The sequence below is a fragment of the Micromesistius poutassou genome (genome assembly GCF_964030765.1).
Source record: "Micromesistius poutassou genome assembly, chromosome: 21".
Taxonomy (NCBI): Eukaryota; Metazoa; Chordata; class Actinopteri; order Gadiformes; family Gadidae; genus Micromesistius; species Micromesistius poutassou.
Window position 1 is genome coordinate 9,268,581 of NC_140291.1, and position 22,221 is coordinate 9,290,801.

Consider the following 22,221-nt stretch of genomic DNA (forward strand, 5'->3'; position numbering starts at 1 on the left):
AACGTTTGTATCAAGAAATAAATACCCATCATCACAGCCGTTGCCATTGGACATGGCTAAAACTTGCTTTGCACATGCCTTCCCGCATCAGAGTCAGGTATCCAAGGAGTGAGACTCTTATTATTCCCGCTCGCTCGCTCCTTGCTCGACCGCGATCTAGCATCTGGGATCGATTGTTCTTTCTTGGGTCCCCCGATGTTAACGCTGAATTTCGTACATTGAATTTTGCAGCTGAATTTGGCATGTTGGATTTGGGGACGTTGAAAATATTTAAGTTGAAATTAATACATAGCATTATGAATCTGAATTTAGACTATTGAATTTTTTTACTTTGAATATTTAGTTAAATTCAGAATTTAAAAATCAGATACGTTATTTCAATGCATAAATATTCAGAGCTAAAAATTCAGTGGCTTTAATTTAGTGGCAAAAATATGTCTGACCGGCCGACGTAACTTTAACTTTTTCTCTCACTTTTCTTCTTGCTTTGTTTAATCCCGGACGTGTTACCTTCATAGCTTCCATGCTCCGAACCGTATTTGGGAGCGAGCTGCTCTCATAATAATTATAATAATAATAATAATATGAATACTATTAACTCATATTTGGTCAAATACATGCATATTCACAAAGTTGCATGGCTGTAAGTGTGCGTCCCAATGACGTAGGTTCGGTGGTCTAAGATGGCTGAAAAGAGTAGACTCCATAGTATACCTAGGCCAGATTCCTTCTAAGTGGATCATTTGAATTTCACCTTTCTTAACCACGGCCTCTCCAAGACTGGCTGAGCCTAAAGGGGAAAACACATCATTTTACTTAAGTCTGTTGACATGGTTGGTGATGATTCTAATATGTTTACTTCTACATATCCATGCCATTTTAGCATACTACAAACATGTCCTACTATGGAAGACTATGCAGCATTGCTGAGCACATTTCAAATCTAACCTTGAACAAATACATGTTGAAACACGGCACAACATCACAGTTTAACAAACCTAGCCATACCATGTAGGACCCCCTTATCATTGCATGCAACTATTTTTGTTTTCATAATTGTATTGTTTTATTGAATTCAATGTGAGTCAATACATAATTTATGTGCAGCTCGTCGTGTTTGATGGCAAATTGAGAAGGAAATAATTGTCTCTGCTACCCTGCCCTTTACTAGCTGCGCTCATTAGAGGCAACCGGAAGAATTGTGCTCAGTTCTCTGGCTCCCTGGATTGGCTGATAAGCAGACTGGAGAGACTGGAAGCTTCATCTGGTACGTTTTCCCCATGAATGTTTCTCTCGGGCAAACATGCTCAAAGGTTAGGGTCAGCATGTCACTTTTGGTGGAATTTTAGGTTTTGTATTTATTTTGTATACTTGAAGTTCTATAGGCCTACTGTGTTTCTAGGTATGCTGGAGGTTCTACATTGTGTTGCTGTGTTTCTAGGTATACTGGAGGTTCTACATTGTGTTACTGTATTGCTAGGTATACTGGAGGTTCTACATTGTGTTACTGTGTTTCTAGGTATACTGGAGGTTCTACATTTTGTTACTGTGTTTCTAGGTATACTGGAGGTTCTACATTTTGTTACTGTGTTTCTAGGTATACTGGAGGTTCTACACTGTGTATTGGTGGAAAGTCCTGAGGCCCTCAATCTCATCAAGGAGGGACACATCAAGTCCATTATTTCTCTGCTGGACAAACATGGACGCAACCATAAGGTGGACTCTACACAAATCCCTCGACACTATCAAGCCGGTTGGATTGCATGCATTAAATGCAAAGCCCATGTACAACACTTATAGCCAATGTAAACACTTATAGCCCATTTATAACACTTATAGTCCATGTATAACACTTATAGCATATGTAGAACACTTATAGGCCTTGTATAACACTTATAGCCCATGTATAACACTTATAGCCCATGTATAACACATATAGCCCATGTGTAACACTTATAGCCCATGTATAACACTTATATTACTTTGCACATATCAGTTGGTTCAAAGTTGACGCTGTCAAATGCTTTTGCGTAGCCCTGTACCGGTGTGTGTTGCACGCGTGTCCAAGGCCAGAACAGAAGTAAGCAATGCTTTCCCCAGTGTCAGTCTCACCAGTGTCCGTATCATTGTGGTGTGAAAAAGACAGTACAGCCAGACCACCCATAGAAAATAAACTTTTTGGAGGGAGACAATATGATTGTTTCATATGATTTAATTTGTTAATCAGTCATTGTTTTCACGTATTCCATGATCACATATGTGACTTCAATGTACTAAAACAACCTATTTTAGTGTCTTAGGGTAAAGTTTACTGTCTGCAGTTCTCACCACACATTGGATTTATTTGCATGCTGAGTTGCATTGGAAATAAATTGACTTTTTGTGAAGTTGCTTTGCAACTACACAACCAGTATGCACAAGGCATAACACCTCAGGATTTAGAGTGCAGCCAGTCTGTTTGTTAGCTGGATGGGATGGACCTTGAAGGCTCCTCCCTCCCTTAGCAATGTGACCATCATGGCAGGTTTCTTACCTGCAGCCAGTTGACACATTGACACATTGCACTGCACAGTTCCTAGTTCAGTGCAATGTGTGACTTGGTAGTGCAAGAAACAAGAAAACTAAATTGTGTGTGTGTGTGTGTGTGTGTGTGTGTGTGTGTGTGTGTGTGTGTGTGTGTGTGTGTGTGTGTGTGTGTGTGTGTGTGTGTGTGTGTGTGTGTGTGTGTGTGTTGTGTGTGTGTGTTAGGTTCTAGACGTGCTGTGCTCACTGTGTGTGTGTCACGGCGTGGCGGTGCGCTCTAACCAGAACCTGATCTGTGACAACCTCCTGCCGGGCAGAGATCTCCTGCTGCAGACCAGGCTGGTCAACCACGTCAGCAGGTACGCACGCACGCACACACGCACACACGCATGCTTGCACGCACACACGCACACACACACACACACACACACACACTTACTTCACCGTCAATATTATCTGTATATTTAATAGGATATACCCGGAAGTGGTCGGCGCTTCAACTGGGAGAGGAACTTTAATAAGGCTATGAGACCGGCCTTACATTCACTGGCAACAGAGCAGACTACTACTGCAGTAGGCTCACTTTCAACCTCCCTAAGAATTCTAGTACAAAGGATAAACACCGCCGGCCTTGTGGTGGAGTCAAGAGATAGTGTGTGTGTGTGTGTGTGTGTGTGTGTGTGTGTGTGCGTGTCTCTGTTCCCGCCTCAAACAGTAGAAAACACCAAGGCAAATAAAATATTGTCCCAGGGCGATATACTTATTTTCTGCATCCGATATCTGGCAACTCGTTTCCAACCCACTTCTCCCACACCTGACTTTCAGCTTTGCACACAAACAGACACACACACACACACACACACACACACACACAGTGCTCTCCAGACAGAGAGAGCCATGGAGGTGACCAGAATGTCCTCCGTCCCGCAGCATGCGGCCCAACATCTTCCTGGGAGTGAGCGAGGGCTCGGCTCAGTACAGGAAGTGGTACTACGAGCTGATCGTGGACCAGGTGCAGCCCTTCGTCACGGCAGAGGCCACCCACGTCCGCGTGGGCTGGGCCAGCACCGACGGCTACGCCCCTTACCCCGGGGGGGGCGAGGGCTGGGGCTGCAACGGGGCGGGGGACGACCTCTACTCCTACAGCTTCGACGGACTCCACCTGTGGTCAGGTGAGGCGCTGACACCACCTGCAGGGTTCAGGAGGGCGGGGTGAGGCAACAAACACATCTTCATTTAGTATAGTGCAAGTTAGGCCCTTTTATCTGACAGGTACAGGTTATAACCAGGCAGCCAGTGTAAATAGATAAGGTGAGAGCTGCTTGTGAGGCTAAATTGAGTATTTGCGCAAAACAGCCAAAGAGCAACAGTGCCATCAATTCCACGGTATGGACCATTCTGGCAGCATTGTCTGTGCTGACGAACGAACTATGCGGGAAAGTTCAAATACTTCAACTCCAGCTAAATGTTCACTGTGTAAAATCACGGGAAAGCCGTGCCACTCAGCCATTGGCCATTAAAGGAAACATCCCCGCCTCAACCACATCTGCTAGGTAAAGTCAGCATATGGAAGCATATATGTAACAAAATTTAATTTGCAATTCAATAAGTCATTGCATTATGCAATTGACAATTCATTATGCAATTTAATAATGTTATTTGAAAATACGTTATTCAAAGTGTTATATTATTATTCTGGCGTCAAAACGTACCAGTAAGGATAAGTTGTCTATCCTATCTCCCAGAGCACGCACTCTATCAACTCAACTGTGTCTTCAACACGATTGTGCTCCACATTATCTGCCAAACTTCGGAGTGTAGCGACAATCTCCTCCATTGCTGACACATACGAACATAAACAAGGAAATTACGAGGAAGTGACGTAGGTCCGGCCCACACACGATTTGCTGATAGATTGCAAAATCTTTTGCAAAACGTTTTGCAAAATCTTTTGCGGATTGAAATGTCATTTGAATTTTGCAACACACGGAGCGTGGCGAAGTGCATTGCAATCACGGGGGCGCTATAGCGTGTCCATTTGAATAAAGGCACTCAAAAAATGTGACAAAATGTTAATTCTATTTTTATTGTTATAACTTTTTCAAATTGAATTGAAGATTTCATTGTCATTTGCATATTAAAATACACTTTGAATAACGTTTTTTCAAATTACATTATTTAATTGCATAATGAATTGTCAATTGCATAATGCAATGACTTATTGAATTGCAAATTGCAAATTGCATTGCCATTTGAATTTGGCTACATATATTTGATGGTCTCCCTTCCGTTTTAGTCACTTCCGGGTTAAAGAAGACAGACATTTAGCACCTGCAGCCAATATGTTCACTTATTTAACATTAGATGCCACTTAATTCCTCACACCGCACCGCACTGCTTGGGCTTAGTCCCTTTAGTGCGGGAGGGGGTCATGACGGATCATGACAGGGTGCTGGGGGAAAACCACAGTCTGCTGATGGTAGCCCCATCTGGCCAGAGAGCTGGCGGTTTCCATGACTGCACAGTCTTCTCGACAGGAGTCTATGGCCCTCCTCAAGACTAGAGCTCTCCCTACTGGAAGGCAGTGTCTAAAACCGTAACCCCGTCAGTTAAAGATCTTGGTGTGGTCCCTGATAGGCCAGAGCCACTTTTACCTGCCTGTGACCCGGCAGTAGTTTAGCTGGTTTGTATTTTTTTTTTGCACACCATGCGCACACTGGAGAACGGCGCAAAATCAGCTGATCGCAACGTCCGTTACTGTGAGACATCCTGTCGCTCCGTGGCAGTGACGGACTGGCCCCCCCTCCCGGACTGCCCGACCGCAACCAAACTCAACAACTCCACCCGATCCCAGTGGAATCGCCTTTATTATTAACAAAATGACGCTACGTGTGGAGTGTGTACAGAACACACATTTGTGTCGTGGTTATGAGGGGGTCCTTGAAAAAATTTCTGGCCCCATATAGTTTGAGAACCCCTGCTCGACGAACGAACACATACTAGTTGAGGCGTGGGGGGGTTCCCCCAGTTGTCCATGTTTTACTTTATTAAATCAGAGTTTGCAATAGTTCTCTAGCTCTCCTTCTGCCAAGTCCCCAGTGGTCAAATCTGTAATGGCGCCACGTTTGAAATGAAACTTCATGGTTTATAGAAACACTGGAGAAAGTTTCATGCTTTAGTCAGAAAATGCATGATACCTTCCATACACAAGCTTATTAGCTTCACTACATAGAATGCGGCTGAGTATGTTTCTATGTTCTTTATGAATGGACAGGGTGTATCGCACGGACAGTGAGCTCTCCCAACCAACACATGCTGACGGTGGAGGATGTGGTCAGCTGTTGTCTGGATCTCAACTCGCCCAGCATTTCCTTCAGGATCAACGGTCAGCCGGTGCAGGGCATGTTCGAGAACTTCAACTGTGACGGACTGTTTTTCCCTGTTGTCAGCTTCTCTGCTGGGATTAAGTAAGTTGTTTTAAAACCATCGAAGAGTTCTCTCACATCATTTGTATACTCTGCTTTATACTAAAAGTTCAAAACTCTCCCAAGCCCTCATGTCCTGTCCTCTCCTCCACTCCTCCCTACCCCTCCCCTCCTCTCCTCCTCTCCTCTCTCTCTTCCGCTCCTCTCCTCTCCTCCTCTCCTCTCCCCTCTCCTCTCTCCTCCTCTCCCCTCCCTTCTTCTCTTCTCCTCTCCAGGGTGCGTTTCCTGTTTGGAGGACGTCACGGAGAGTTTAAGTTCCTCCCGCCACCGGGCTACGCCCCTTGCTACGAGGCGGTGCTGCCCAGGGAGAAGCTCAGGGTGGAACACAGCCAGGAGTACAAGCAGGACCTGGCAGGGACCCGAGACCTCCTGGGACCCACTCTGACTCTCTCTCAAGCTGCCTTCACACCCACGCCTGTGGACACCAGCCAGGTAGGTCCTCAGAGTTTAAATGGGATGTAGGTACGATTCACGAGCGTTCATTTGAGTACTTTGTTAGAAATGCCATAGCCATTGCATCTACCAATCATCTCCTCCATGATTGGTTCAGGGGAATCAAACCTGCCTTTCATTCACCTTCGCCCACACAGCGTTATATCTCAACCAACCACCGGTGTGTGAGTGCAGCACCAGCACCAATGGTGTGTAGGGAGGGAGAGAGCAGCGAGAGAGGTTTCTTGGGGTGGCTTATTTAAAAAATCCTGCTCTCCTACTATTTTATAGCTCTGTTTACAACTCTGAAATGTGACCTACAGTAGCTTAAAGAGCTGTTGCGACCAGTGTTGTGTGTAACGCAACTACTTTTTTCGGGTAAAACTAGTGTAACGCGTTACTACTGAAAATATGGTAACGAAACGTAGTTCCTTTTTCAGTTGGGCACAACGTTACTTTTCCCAGGGACAGATTTGACAGCGACACTGCCTCAGCTGCGCGCTTGTGCAATAGTCGCGGGCGTTCATTCCACACTGAGGCTGGTACCAGCAATAGCATGCAGAGAGCAGTCAGTCATCATGGCAAGCATGGTGGAGCAACCAACGGTAACTTTTGAGGGATGGAGGCAGTGGCGGTTTTAGGCACGGGCAAAGTGGGCAGCCGCCCGGGGTGGCATTATTTGATGTCACATTGGGGGCGCACGAGCACACAAGCAAAAAAAAATCATCCACGCCATGAAGCGGTTTTCTATTATCTATCATATCACTGTGTGGAGAATTGGCATATTGGCGCCCCTCCGGCTGCAGACGCCCCTGCTTGCTGAGGAGGTGCCATGCACAGAAGCTGTGTGAGAAGGAGAAAGGGGAGGGGGTGCGGGGGACAGTTCACCTCTGCGTCTCCCAAATGGAACGGACAAGGGGGGGAACGGGGGATCCACTGTTAGTGAGGATTGAAATCCTTATTGAAGCCTGCAGGGTTATGTGATAAACATATGGAGGAACGCGATCGCTGAGCTGCCCTGCCCCAACATTGCATGAGACGTTAAACTCAGCTAGAATCGCCGCCCATAACCATCATCCAAAATGTGATGTCAACAGACCAAAACCGCCACTGGATGGAAGTATTCACATTATTTCGAACTGATTGAAAATAAGCAACATAAAAGTAATGTAAAAGTACATAAAAGTCATGTCTTTCTTCTGTGACCCTTTTTGTAACCCAAATTGCAGATTGCTCATTGCACAACAGCCTTTGGAGTTTAGAAATGTGATTGGCAGTGTGTTCTGTGTGAACACCAAGAGAGGGAATTCAGGAAGAGTGTGCAAGATATAGAGAATTGTGTGTAGTGTTGTGAAAAATGTGTGGTTTGGAATGGGAATCTGAGTCTAAGGCAGAAAATGTGCTTGGAGTTCAGCAGAATTGGTTTTGCAGTTGGTACATGAGTTTCAGGTTGTGCACATTGCGTCTGATGTTCCAATGAATGTGTTTAAACAATTGTGAAAAACTGTAAAAATGTGAGAAGGGGGGGGCTTGATAGCCGAAGCTTCTGCCCTACCCTTTGGTTACGACCAATGAAAATGCATTCATTCGATCATTCATTCATTCATTCATTCATTCAGATGTTTTGTTTACAGTATTGGCTAATTTCTGTTATCTCTTTCATTTCATCCCGTTTTCATCCTGTTTGCTGTGATTTATAGTAGACTGCACATTTTGGATACAAATACAGTATTTGTTGTTACTGTAAAGTACTGTGTGTTGTTTTCTATTTGAGTGTACCTAAAAACATTAACATTAGGTCATATTTTACACCCAACAGATGACAGTGTAACACTCAACATGCAAAAGCATAATTCTACTGATGAATGTAGTGTTTTCCATTCACACTATAGTGTTTTCCATTCTGCACACCAGTGTTCAATGGGTGATTAGAAATGTCTACTCATATGATGTATGTGTTTGTCATTTGAAAAGAAAATACCATTTAGTGAAGAGTTAACACTGTTTTGAGGGCAAAGTGTGCTTTTGCAAGAAAAGTGTATGATTTAGCATTTTTGAGTTTTGAGATTTGTGTTTAGGGTTTTGAGAAAGTGAGGTAGTCTATCAGGAAATGTGTTTAAGCAATTGTGAAAAACTGTAAACAGGAGAAGCTCCTTTCTACACCTGCAGATGTAGCTCCAATTATTGCCACTAATGCCACTTGTAAAGCTGAGACATTGCACTGTCCAACTCCATGTATTTAAGGAACACCAAGAAATCACACAGCTTTCCCCTGTCACCCTGTAAGTCTTGACCTGAATACAGGACTTGAATTTCGGACCTCAGGCTCCCTGAATCAAAGTGATGGCCAACTACCAAAACAATATTAAACTTCAACAAGGAAGGAAATGTGGGAATTATGTTAAACTGAAACAAGGAATTGTGTGTATAAGTGTATGAAATGTACGATGAAAATTGTCTAGCAATTTTGCCAAGCAAATATCAAGAAATAGGTTGTAGTTTGTCTTTCGACTCACTTGCAAAATCCGCGATGGGACTGAGGACTAAAGAGAGCTCCGGCGAATAGTTAAAATTGCTGTCCCTCAAACGCAAACTCAGTCTTTCGCAGACCCTCCAATCATCACGCAGAAGCCCAGCGTCCAGGCCAGCCCACTCCTCCATTCACCCCCAGAGACGCTGAGCGTCCGTGGGAGGGACATAATCGCAGCATTATCCAATGACCGTCGACTTTCGACGCACTAAAAAAAGCTGTTCTATGCAGCCCCATTGAAGTGGATGGACGCTGAGCTTCAACAGGCAAATGCACTGTGGCGCTAACGGGAGTGTATGAGAAGGAAATCGAGTCAATTGACCTGTGATAAGCGGCTGATTCTGAACAAACTTTTTTAGTCAATGAAATGTTAACACAACAGTATATATTTGACCATTTAATTTTTGAAACTTTAGGGGAAGCTGAGCTTCCCTTGGAGTCTTAGAGAAATCGCCACTGATGAGTGTTATAATAAGCGATGTTGTATATGAAATGCGTCACGCAACGTAGTGTTATACTATAGGTGTCCGTGGAAGCTAAACCCTCTCTCGGACACAGACATTAAATAAATCACTGCTCAGAGAGATCTTCACCATCCACACACACCGGGTGTCATCTTGATCATGAAGTCGTAATGTTTTGGGGAGACTGAATTTTTCTAGATTAGATTAGTATGGCTCTTTAAATGCACCACAGTTTTCCAAAGTGTGTGTCTGTGTGTGTGTGTGTGTGTGTGTGTGTGTGAGTGAAGATTGTCCTACCACCCCATCTGGAGAGGATCAGGGAGAAGCTGGCAGAGAACATCCATGAACTTTGGGTCATGAACAAGATCCAACTGGGCTGGACCTATGGAGTGGTGAGACGGGGGAAACGACAATGTTATATTCACTTAATGATTTTATTTCATTTCATTTATTTGTGTTTTATGTTTATGAATTGTTTAAGGAAAACCAAGCAACCAGTTTGAGCTTGTCCCTTCCTGCGTAATCTAAAGAAGCTTCTGTCCATCTTGTGATGGATGTCATGTCCATTTAGGGGCCGGGCTGTATTGGTGTTCAGGTGTTGTTCTCCTTGTTTTCTGTTCAGCCAAAAGCATCAGTAACAAAAATGCACCAGTAACAATAAAGCATCAGTAACAATAAAGCATCAGTAACAATAAATCCTCAGTAACAATAAAGCCTCAGTAACAATCAAGCCTCAGTAACAATAAAGCCTCAGTAACAATAAAGCCTCAGTAACAATCAAGCATCAGTAACAATAAAGCCTCAGTAACAATAAAGCCTCAGTAACAATAAAGCCTCAGTAACAATCAAGCATCAGTAACAATAAAGCCTCAGTAACAATAAAGCCTCAGTAACAATCAAGCATCAGTAACAATAAAGCATCAGTAGCGAAACCCAAAGAGGGGAGTTCAAGTCCATATGTTCAGCTCATAATACGTTTTAAGACGTATGCATGTTTCCCTGGAGCCAAATTGAGCAGGAAAGCGTTGTGCGTAGCTTCTGACCTGCGTTATGTTTCTATAGCCCCTTTCACACTTCCAGTCTTAACCTGAAAGGTTCCGGAACATTTACTGGAATGGGAACAGGGATCCATATTCCAGGAAATCTGCATCGGCAATTGACCTGCTCAATACCTAGTAACGTCTGCCACTGGATCTGAAATAAGGTAGCTCCTCTCAGTCTGCCAGTTTTATGGCTGCTGTCCTCCGTAAGTGTAGAGCGAACCGATCTCAAGATGACTCTGATATGATTCTCACATTTGAATCGGCCATTGTTTATCTTAATGAGCCAAGGCTTTTTGGTGATCCGATAACAATATCAATACAGCTTATTTTGTTTGCAAACCAGCTCCTTTTTTGAAGGATTTCTGGAAACTGGAAAGATTCTGAAATAAGGGATCTCCTCTCAGTCCACAAGTGTTGCACTAGTGCCACCTGCTGGACGGCCCCTCGGCTCTTCTATACAACAGGGCGGATTTCTGAAAGACACACAGCTTCCATAGTACTAGAGTGGACCTACTTCCAAATATCACAAAGCTAATGAGTGGTTTGAACATTGAACAAAGTCTTGATGAAATTGCCCCACAGGCTAGCGCTATTCACATAGAGAATTCACCTGGGCGCTACTGAGGAGGATGCCAGGAAAGGAGAAAATGGGGCATTCTGCTCTGTTCATGTTAATTATAAGTGATTAGTTACCAACCCGTGGTTATGATGTAGAGCTTTTGGTTGGACTTGTTTAAACATTGAAACAGCTGCTAAATAACCACAACAGACCTCAGTTTTCTTTGAGCATTTTGCTGGCATGGTACATTGGTCTTAGCATGTCAGACAGGGCAGCAGCCCTCATTGAAGACAAGTGAGAGCCTATTCACATGGTTCGAAGATACGCTTCAATGCTTAGTCTAGCAGAGGGTTTAGTCGCTATTTGGACCAGGATCAATCCATAACTCTACTTTGTAAGACACTGCCTCACTGAGTAACACACTGCATCATGACATAATCTAAAACAAGTTGTTTCAAGGTTTAGTTTCCCTTTAATGTTGACTGAAAGGTAACTGAATCTACACATCGGTTGTTATGTTTGTTTCCTGTTGCTTCAGGTCCGGGATGATAACAAGCGGCAGCACCTGTGCCTGGTGGAGTTCTCCAAGCTGCCCGAGCAGGAGCGCAGCTACAACCTGCAGATGTCTCTGGAGACCCTCAAGTAAGGCCCTGCTCACACCCAGGATCCACCACCACACTGCTGAATGCTGGTGGTCATCACAGGATCACGTTCTGAAACCAGGCAGTCTGCAGGAGCTGTCTGTAGCGACAGACACTCAAGAAAGTCGACTTATTGGCTTAGTCCGACTATGATTGGATTACTAAGATGCATGTATACACCTTAGTCGAGCTATACTCAAATCGAATTGGGTTACTCATAGTCAAATTAAGACCCCTAGATAATGCGATTCATAGTCGAGTTAAGCGTGCATGTACGGAGTCGAATTGGATTATGCGTTGAATTGCGTTCTGCGCGTTGCATTCTGCGCATGCTCGAGATCTTTTCCTGGGGCCGTGAAACGGCGATTTATTTGAAAAGGTGGCGCAGAAGATGGAGGAAGCCGGTTAATGTAGTTACCCCCTATAAGAATTGTGTCCCGGCTGCGGGAGCGAGCATGGCATGCATTCAGTGACGGACTGGACGGTCTGGCATTCAGGCAGATGCCAGAAGGGCCGCGGCCTCTCGTGGGCCGTTTGGGCCGGCCAATCACGGCATGCTTGTCGGGTTCGCGTGGCCCCACATTATCTCTTGGCCCACTATCAAGCATTAATATTGTTCAATGGTCAGTCAGCCATTTATCTCTAAATCCCTCATACATACCACATACTTAGAAACTGATCAGTATTTATACCAGATATGAGTCTCTACACAGTCATGGTTACCCTCAATATTTACATCGGTCTACATTCTTTTGTAGCTTTATTTAATCAGATGTTTAATTTCAAAACCGAATCAGACCGCGTCTGCGTGTTAGGGGGTTGTTGGAAGAGAGTCTGCTGAGGTTAAACTATGAATCGAGGAATTCAGCGACAGAAGGAGAGAAGGAGATTACTGTTGGCTGTCAATGAAAGTCTCCTCTAAACGAGTACACAGAGAAACGTCAGAGCGTCGGAATTTGATTATGCCGCGGAGATAGGAAGATAGGAAGGCTACAGAAATAAACCTGTCCTGTTGAGCAAGAAATGTGCTACCTGCATTGTGTAATCTGTTGCAATTTCCTTCTCCAGCAGTTAAACCTCTTCACCTGTGCCTACAACAATATATGGTTGGCATATAAATTCCTACTAACACTGTCATGTAGCCTACTCAAGTGGCATGCAAACTGAGTTTTTCCACTCTTAAATTCATCAAGAATCGCCTAAGGACACGATTGTCACAGGATAATTTGGAGGCCTTTATGCTGATGGCGACAGAGAAAGAGGTCCTAATGAACTTGGATGCTGATGACGTGATAGACAGGGTTGCGGAGTAGAGCAAGCTCCTTCGCACCTTGTTAACTGCATGACGTTAATTAAGACACGTTTGTATTATGGAGTGGCTGCTCTGAAGATTTATTCTAGGCAATTTTTATTATTTTTATTTTTTTGGAGTTGTGCATTGATATACCCATTTTTGGTGCAGTCTTTATGCATATTATAGTTACTGTGTGTTCACACCGCACATTAAAACACATTCATCACCAATGGGGCTACAAAAGTGCGTGTTATTTCCGTGCGTGTGAAGTTATATCTGTGTAGTGGGCACGTGCACGCGCGTGCGTGCGCGTGTGGGCCGCTGGTGGGTGAAAATGCCAGGGCCGTTTTTTAATCCCAGTCCGTCACTGCATGCATTCATTAAAGGTGGAAGCACACAGACACTACGCTTCGATTTCACCCAAGGCTGAATTATAAGTACATGTTTTTCTAAATGTGGGTCATCAACAAGGTTGTAAAGTAGTAACTTCAGGCACATCTGTCAAAATAAATGTTTTTTTCTCCCGACGATCTTTATTCATTCATTGCGGCGCGGCGGGGAATGCCGTATACGGACGGGCGGCGGAGGGGCTGCTCCGGTGGGAGAAAGATGTTTTCAGTAGACAGCTGTCAACTCACTTCGGATAGGCGATTTATTTAAAAAGCTGGCGTAGAAGATGGAGGAAGCCGGTGTCGTGCCAACGTAGTTACCCCCTATAAGGAGTGTATCATCATCAACATGCATTCAGTACACTGGTTAACTAGTTCACACCGCTGCAGCTGTCTCTGCACTGTTCTCAAACCATCATGGTGACTCTCTTATCCAAGCTAGAGTTTGTGTCTGAAGCAGCTTACAGCGTCTCCAGAGTATTTACCTCGTGAAATACAGCGGACCACTACAATGTCTCAGTGCAGTCTTGCTCCAGGTGAAGTCCCTGAACATTTCTGGATGGGCCAGAGCATGGCCGACCTCCAACCGTAGCGTAAGCACCTTTCTCTGTCCTTAACGTGGACTTGGACACCACATGAGCAATGGAGATGGCAGCTTAGTAGGCTCTGCAGTCAAGCTAACTATTTTGTAAACTTGATAAATAGAGCTTTAAAGGTTGTTATTTTTAGGTAAAGTGACATTAGCGTCATTGAGAATGTTACTCCTCAACGTTAAGCCCGCTGTCATCTACTCCCAAAAGGTTTGAGTCGCAGCCTAGAAAAGCTATCCCTGCTTGAATGTGACCCTGAACCCAGCGGCTGTGTGTGAGTGTGCTACGCTAAAGGGATGACTCACATTGGAGGGGGCTATGTAGTGCACCGGTGAGAGTCGACAAGCGGGCAACACATTCTAGTTAGATGTTCCATTCAGTGGCTTGCTGGAGGGTGTATCTACAAGTAGAGGTGAGGTCCGTAGGTCGACTGTTGCTTTCTGAAATCCAAGTCAACCATATGTGGCTTTATTAAACAAACAGACTGGATGCCTTTCCAATGCTGCTCAAGCTTGTTGCTTGAAAACGAGCAAGTTTACATCCATGCCACAGACAAGAGCCTCACATACAGCTATTGCTTTTGATAAAATGGCCTCTGAAATAGCAAGTGTATATGTCCTGGTGAAGGAGACTTCTTAGGCACAACAGAGCAAGCTCTACGCTAAATGGACAGTGTCCATTTAGCTCTTAGGCAACGGAGAGTCCTGCATTGATTTTCTTGAAATTCCCCTGCCGCCCCCACCACGCATAGGTGGAATGTGGAATCTTTACATTGGAAAATCTACTTCAAGAACACAAAGTGCCTGATGAGCGATGTATAAAGTTTTCCCTGATGTTCCCAGCTGTTACCTTGAGGTTGGGGGTGGGCCGGCCTGTGTCTACGGATCCCCCGAAGGTGCCTTCCTTTGCCTGCTCCTCCATAGATAATGCTCCATATGGATACCAAAACCTTGTCTCCTCTTCATAGCAGATTGTTTGCCAACACTCCCGTTTTAGATGTACTTTTCTTTTCCTTTGCCTTTTGGAGCAACATAATGATCAGAACCTTTCTTTTGTTAATTGAATTACCAAAGGATTCATAATCATTGTTAAATAAGAGACCTTTTACACTGGAGCTCTCACTTGATCAAGGCTATGAGTGTTTGTTCACCTTTCATGGAAGTTGATATTTTCTGGATCGTGTCCATTGCAGACCGCCATCAGAATGCTCAGAAAGTCTCTCACTTATATTTACTGCATTTGTGGATCACTTTAAACATTCAAACTTGAACAAACAGAGTACCCCTTGGAGTACGTATTTAGTAAGTTGATTGACCACATTATGATGTGATGTATGACAATCATTGGAACACACATAGGGCCCTATTTTAACGGTCTGAAACGCAAGTATGAAATGTGAAGCGCATATAGCTTTGTGGGCTGATCTCTGGTGCTGTTGCTATTTTAACAGTGATAAATTACTCTTGCTCCTGACACAAATCTAAAATGGGTTGGTCTGAAACCCATGTTTTGGGCTTCATGTGCAATAAACCAATGAGTTCCATCTCCTATCCCCTTTAAGAGCCAGTGCATTTGAACTTGAGTTGATATTTTGACTTGTGGTAAAACGATGTTTTCTTACGATCAAATACTCATCAATCCTAAAAGTTATGGGCTTGTACACGATGTCTGTGTCAAGAAAATATGTGTTTGCTGTACGATGTTTGCAGATGCATTGTTTTAAAAGTACTACTTCTTACCGCTGGATCAGCTGTTCTTTCCCAAATAATTTAACCAACGTTATAATTTACCCTAAAACTAGATTTTGTTTTGGAGGGCTGGGATATACTTTGCTCGAGTTTATTATTGTTATTATTATTATTTTAATGCATGGCATAGCCTACTACAGTGTTCATTCATGCAGCCCCTATGGAAAAAAAAATATTTCCACAATCCACATGCTATTTCTATGCAGTTTCACACATATGAACAATCTTTGACATCATAATATTTCAATTAGGCTAATCGTTTGCATGTTTGTGCTGTGTATAGCCTACGTGTGTAAGCTTATGTTGCAGTTCCGACCTGTGGCACGTCAAAATAGCAACACCAACTGCGCTATCCGCTAGGGCATTTAGACCAGGTGTTTTCCGGTCAGTGGCGCAATTGCTTTTTGGATCACTAAAGTAGCACCAAGTTTCATTTGCACCGGGACACGCCTCTCCAGGTGCAAGTGTTAGCGCGAGTTTGCTGTGGGGGAAATTCAGCTTTACGCCTGGTGCAAACTAGCAACGATACATGCGTCGGTGTAGAAAGTCATCTTACGCTGAGTGCAAGATGGGGCCCAAACAGTGTATGTGAACCGGAAGTACAGAGGTCTCCAAACAGATTGGGGCCACTGTGACCACAGGGGGCGCTGTGACCTAAACGGACACTCCCCCCCCTCCCCGTTTTATCAACATTTCTGAAACATTTCGCAAACAGAAATCCCAGTATAAATGTTTTGATGCTGTCTAATATCTAGACTGGTTTTAACTTTATGTAACTTTAATCCATCTCTATTCTAGCATTAGTAGACATGGCTATATCACTGGAAACCTCTCTGCTTTTTCCAATTTGTTTCTTTTCCGTTGTACAAATCCTTCGTCCTCCTGACATTTTTAGTTTATTTATTTTCATATACAGGTATAAAATGACATGTCTTGTATCAATTAGTACAGTGCTTTGTATGTTAATCAAAAATTGCAATAAAAATGCTGATCATAAAAAAAAACTACAACTATCCAGCCCACTAGATCGCTTTTCATTTAAGTTGCTTTACGGTTTGGTAAAACCCTTAAAAAAGGGATGATTCTGTAAATATTTTACATAAAAGCTATGTAATTTGAAGTTAAGTAAAAAAGTCATCCCATACAATCACATGCTACAATTAACACGCGTTGCTATAATAATGGATGTGGTGTGTTTGTGTTCCAGAACCCTCCTGGCCCTGGGCTGTCACGTCGGCTTGGCGGATGAACACGCCATAGAAAAGGTCCACAGCCTGAAGCTTTCCCCTACGTAAGTCCTCCTTATCTGAATGACATTAACACAAAATATAGGAAATCAACTCGTCAGAGAAGGCTGATTAAAAAAAAAAAAAGTCCTCTTAACTAGAACAACATATGATTATACAATAATAATGTTTTATAAAAAAGAACAGGAAATCAACTAAATGATCATGATTTTCAAACCAAAGAAGGTCGACTGAACCGAGTGTTTCTGTGCAGCTATGAATTGACCAGCAGCTATAAGCCAGCTCCCCTGGACTTGAGCCACGTTAAACTGGCGTCTGCCCAGGAGGCCATGGTGGACAAACTAGCAGAGAACGCACACAACGTCTGGGCCCGAGATCGCATAGGCCAAGGCTGGACTTATGGCATTCAACAGGTAGGATCTCTTTTCATAATGTTTACACATAGTCTACACACAAAGGCTCTGTATACACAAGAACAACATTTAGATTCTGCAACCATTTTGGAATTTGTGACAGGATTGAAAAAGTTACGTAGGTGTCTCCATACAACAAATCATGTTAAATAATAGAATTTCAAGGGCTAGGATTCGTACAATAAATATGCATACAAATCCCCTTGCTTTGAATAAGCTGAGCTTGTGGCTTGGCAGTGGAGGCCTGATGTCACTCAACTGACAAGCTGAGTTTGTCAGCTGATTATCAGAGTTAACGTCAGAGTTTGGTTTTCAATGCTTGAACTGCTCTCCATTGGGTCCTCAGGACGTGAAGAACCGTCGTAACCCTCGCCTGGTGCCCTACGCCCTGCTGGACGAGAGGACCAAGAAGTCCAACAAGGACAGCCTGAGAGAGGCTGTCCGCACCCTGCTGGGATACGGATACAACCTGGAGGCCCCCGACCAGGACCACGGTAGGCTCCATCACTAGAGGAGCATGCATCAGGTCAACAGCAGGACCTATTCACCTCATATCACCAGAACATAGAGAGGGTTCTTTACAGTATTTTAATAATAATCTCAGAGTCAGCTGATGTGCCCAGTCTTGGTTACCACTGCAGATTTATGGGCATAGTCTGAATTCCCCCTCCCCCCAACGGCTTTGTCTACTTTGTACTTCCTCAAAGTCTGAAATGCAGACGACAATATTTTTAACAGATTCGCCAAAATCACCATATTATATTGTATTTTGTATTGCCGTTAAATACTAAAGGTTATTTTGACGCATTGGATCCATTACATGTAGACCAGAAAGATAGACTCATTCAATTGCCAGCATTCCTTTACTCTCCATCTGACCAGTAACGTTGTTGACTAACTGAGTCAACTCATGACTGTTGACCCCTCAGCCCGGGCGGACCTCGACAACGTTTCAGCTGAACGGTTCCGTGTTTTCCGAGCAGAAAAGACCTACAGTGTCAGCACCGGCAAATGGTACTTTGAGCTTGAGGTAAGTGGAGGTTTTAAAGGACCACACTGGTCTTGGTGATGAATCCATTGCAACCCTCCCACCATCTATTACCAAGGTCATTGTCAAAGGGCCTTTGTTGTTCTGATTCTGCCAAAGAGCAAAGTCCTACTTCTATTGCGTATGTCTATGGGGTGCACGGTAAAGTAACACATATGACGTGGTCTTGCCTCTGCCATCATTCATCATCTTTTAAAAAGATTTATTCTGAATGAATGTATATGTAACGAGGTTGAGCTGTCCTCCACTGTGCAGGCATGGCATGAGGAGGTTCTAATGGCGGGCTCCCTTGTGAAGTTGTAAAGCTGGTTCTTCCCTCCTCTGTCAGAGTCCTTGGCATGTCTAGCAGAGAATGTTGAATCGTTCTGTCTGGGCATTTCCCTCTGGGTGGTATGGGGTGATGGTGGACCCTCCGTCTCCACTCCATTCCTTCAGTTTTGTTAAGAGTTGATTGTTGTATTCCTGTCCCAAGTCATGATGGATCTTACTGGGGGAGCCAAATCGATGGATCATTAAACTCATTGGAGAGTTTCTCTGCTACTGTTTTGGCTGCCTTTTTTCTGGTGGGTTAAGCTTGTGCCAAACAGGAGGAGTGATCCATCACCACCACAATTTACCGGAGACCACTGCAGCTAACAGAGCGGATGGCAGAACACAATAGAGGAGGAAACACAGCCAACAACTGTATAAACAATGAACAGAAGCAGTTTGAAAGGGGACTGTCGTTCTTTATAATTATAATATACATTACATTGTTGGTGTACAGTTGTGGAGTAATCACCTGGGCTTCAATTGTTTCTGGTGATGAAGCCTGGCTTTTATTTTGTGCCGGGGGTATTGTGCAACACCATCAAGCCTAAACCGTGTCAAACTGTCAACAGCGTTCTGCACGCTCGTGACCTTGCAGTACATTCTCCCAAGAACGGCTAGCAAGAACGTTCTCCCCAAGAACAGAAGTCTGTTCTTTTAATTCTTGGTATTGACAAAGGCCCAGCACCCGTTCAACACCTGACTCTGCTGTCTTCTGATGTAGCTCGGGAAACATGAGTGGGTGGAAGTCTCTGGGTGAGCTGGTGTTCTCTTGTTATTTGCATCAGTGTTGGACTTCCCAGGTCGGTACTAAACCGTGAAGCTGATATTAAAAAGCTATTCAACAGGGAAACAACCTCTAAATAACACCCTTATCGTAATCCAGTTTATCAGCAAACTGCCATTCGCTACACCGTTTTACCTTTGGATTAAAAGTTTGGAAACTCTTTATTATATTATTATAAATACTCTAAGTACATAGGATATTTTGGTGAAAGGAAAAAGCATAAGCTTGTCTTTACTTGCTAAATTAGGCGCAGTTGAGAGATGGTTTAGAGCTCTGTCTTGCCAGCGGTTGATTTTTATATCTGTGTACGAGAGAGGGTTCCTAGAACACTTTTTTATAAAGCCATGGTGTGTATGGATGTGTGGAGCTACCTCTTGACAGTGGTTGGTTTTGATGTCCACGTCAAAATCAGTGAAAAGCTTCTAGGACACTTAGGGCCCTATCTTGCACCCAGCACAATTTACTTTCTACATCGACGCATGTATCGTTAGTTTAGTTTGCACCCGGCGCAAAGTTGATTTTCCCCCGCAGCAACCAGGCGCCACTACACTTGCGCCTGGAGAGGCGTGTCGGCGAAAAGCAGAGGGGTGTTCCGGCTCAAATGATACTTGGTGCTATTTTACCTATTAAACATTGCGCCAATCCAATTGCGCAACTGACCGAAAAAATTCCTGGTCTAAATGCACTAGCGGATAGCGCAGTTGGTGTTGCTATTTTGACGTGCCATGGCAGGTCGAAACTGCAACATATGTTTACACACACACGTAGGCTATACACAGCACAAACATGCAAAAGATTAGCCTGATTTAAATATTATGATGTCAAAGATTTTTCATATGAGTGAAACTGCATAGAAATAGCATAGATTGTGGAAACATTTCTTTTTTCCATAGGGGCTGCATGAATGAACACAGTAGAGTAGGCTATGCCATGCGTTTAAATAATAATAATAACAATAATAAACTTGAGCAAAGTATATTCCAGCCTCCCAAAACAAATCTTGTTTTAAAATCTCGTAACAGCTGATACAGCGGTAAGTTATACTTTTAAATCAATGCATCTGCAAACACCGTACAGCAAACACATATTTTCTTGACACAGACATCGTGTACAAACCCATATCTTTCGGGATTGATGAAGACGTAACACATAATACAGTCCATGGCGATGTATATTAACGGGGGGACACATGCATATTATGAACACAAGTCGATAACGATAATGTATACAATACTAAACAATGTTTGTTAATGTATTGCAGCATATCATTAAATAGACCCACAGTTGCGGCCACAGGACCGCGTCCGCATATCATATATGTGTTAAGTTGTCTTTGCCGCAATTTACATGACGACTCAGTGTTTCTGAAGTTGTAGAAGAAAACGCTATTCCATGTGTGAATTAGGCCTATTATTTGGGGATAAACTGAGCCATTTGAAGTTTGAAATTCACGTGGTCATGCATCTGTCTCAGCGGAGAATGCAAACGCACTGTCAAAATATCAACTCGTCATGTCAAATGCGCTGGCTCTTAAAGGGGATGGGAGATGGCACTCTAATTGGTTTATTGTACGTTACTCCAAAAACACACCTACAGGTTTCAGACCAACCCATTTTAGATTTGCGTCGGGCGCAAAGCTAATTTATCTCGCTGTCATAATAGCAACAGCGCTATGACATAGTAGACTGCTTGGTCTGAGATGAGAGCTGTGTGCAGTAGCGGTTCTACATTGAATTACGCCCCGGGCGAGACCCACTCCTCCCCCCAAAGTTGTTGGCTGGCGGGGGGGGGGCCACTGGCTGTGTGAATGATTGTGTGTGCTGTCTCCCCCCCAGATCCACACTGCGGGTGAAATCAGGGTGGGATGGGCCCGGCCAGGCTGCCTGCCAGACCAGGAGCTCGGATCAGATGAACAGGCCTTTGCCTTTGATGGCTTTAAGGTGGGTTCTGTTGTTGGGATAGTCAAGAGTAGACGGCAAAGTGTATCTGATTATAGTTCCTATTATGCTACAACTGCTACTACCATATCACATTTCACTACAGTTGATCGAATTATAACTTTACTACTGGAGTGACCAAAATCAAAAGAAATTATTCAAAACTCTAATTCAACTCTTTAATCACATTCCTTTATCTCTAAGTAAAATCCCAAATCAACACACGTTCTTTGTAACATACATGGATCTTGCTAATCCTGATTCATTACTTTTTCAGAGTAGAATTTTCCTGGTGGTTTTCTGTTGGCTTTGAACCATTGCTTGAGTTAGCGTAACATGGGTTTTAGACAATTCCCCTCAAATAAAACATTATTTTATCTCCTGTGTGTAGATATTCTAATGTAGGTTGAATTTCCCTTTAATTCATACAGAAATATGAATGGGTCTGTTGTACATTCAGAATGTACTACACGTCACACTGAGTTTCTACTGATTATTCTCAACACAAATACACAATAAGATATAACTAACATGTGTTGTAGGCTTTAAGGTTAACCCCCCTCCGTTTTTTTTTTCTCCGGTTTGAATAAACTATTATACATACGAAATAAATCAACAAAAATACATAGCGTTTATCCTCGTTTAATTATGTGATAGACCGTACTTGCACCTGCCAGCATGCGTCTATGCGTTAAATGCGTCTGAACGTCTTGGGCTACGCTATTGGTCATTCGAAATAAAGCCTTCCTTCAGGTCAGGGGCGCCAGCCAAGTTGAAGTCAA

The 22,221-nt window shown here is 43.6% G+C and overlaps 1 protein-coding gene across 1 annotated transcript in view; it reads left to right on the top strand.

Moving 5' to 3' along the window:
- The window catches only part of ryr2a (ryanodine receptor 2a (cardiac)), a gene marked incomplete at both ends in the record, with an annotated part of 147,965 nt that overhangs the window by 41,035 nt on the left and 84,709 nt on the right, over nucleotides 1-22,221 (top strand). The window contains 13 exons of the mRNA XM_084485587.1: nucleotides 1,172-1,267; nucleotides 1,598-1,716; nucleotides 2,749-2,882; nucleotides 3,454-3,695; nucleotides 5,798-5,990; nucleotides 6,224-6,440; nucleotides 9,722-9,826; nucleotides 11,575-11,678; nucleotides 16,906-16,989; nucleotides 17,199-17,358; nucleotides 17,705-17,852; nucleotides 18,288-18,388; nucleotides 21,338-21,442. Of these exons, the coding sequence (XP_084341713.1) occupies nucleotides 1,172-1,267; nucleotides 1,598-1,716; nucleotides 2,749-2,882; nucleotides 3,454-3,695; nucleotides 5,798-5,990; nucleotides 6,224-6,440; nucleotides 9,722-9,826; nucleotides 11,575-11,678; nucleotides 16,906-16,989; nucleotides 17,199-17,358; nucleotides 17,705-17,852; nucleotides 18,288-18,388; nucleotides 21,338-21,442 (1,808 nt within the window). The remainder of the gene's footprint in view (nucleotides 1-1,171; nucleotides 1,268-1,597; nucleotides 1,717-2,748; nucleotides 2,883-3,453; nucleotides 3,696-5,797; nucleotides 5,991-6,223; nucleotides 6,441-9,721; nucleotides 9,827-11,574; nucleotides 11,679-16,905; nucleotides 16,990-17,198; nucleotides 17,359-17,704; nucleotides 17,853-18,287; nucleotides 18,389-21,337; nucleotides 21,443-22,221) is intronic.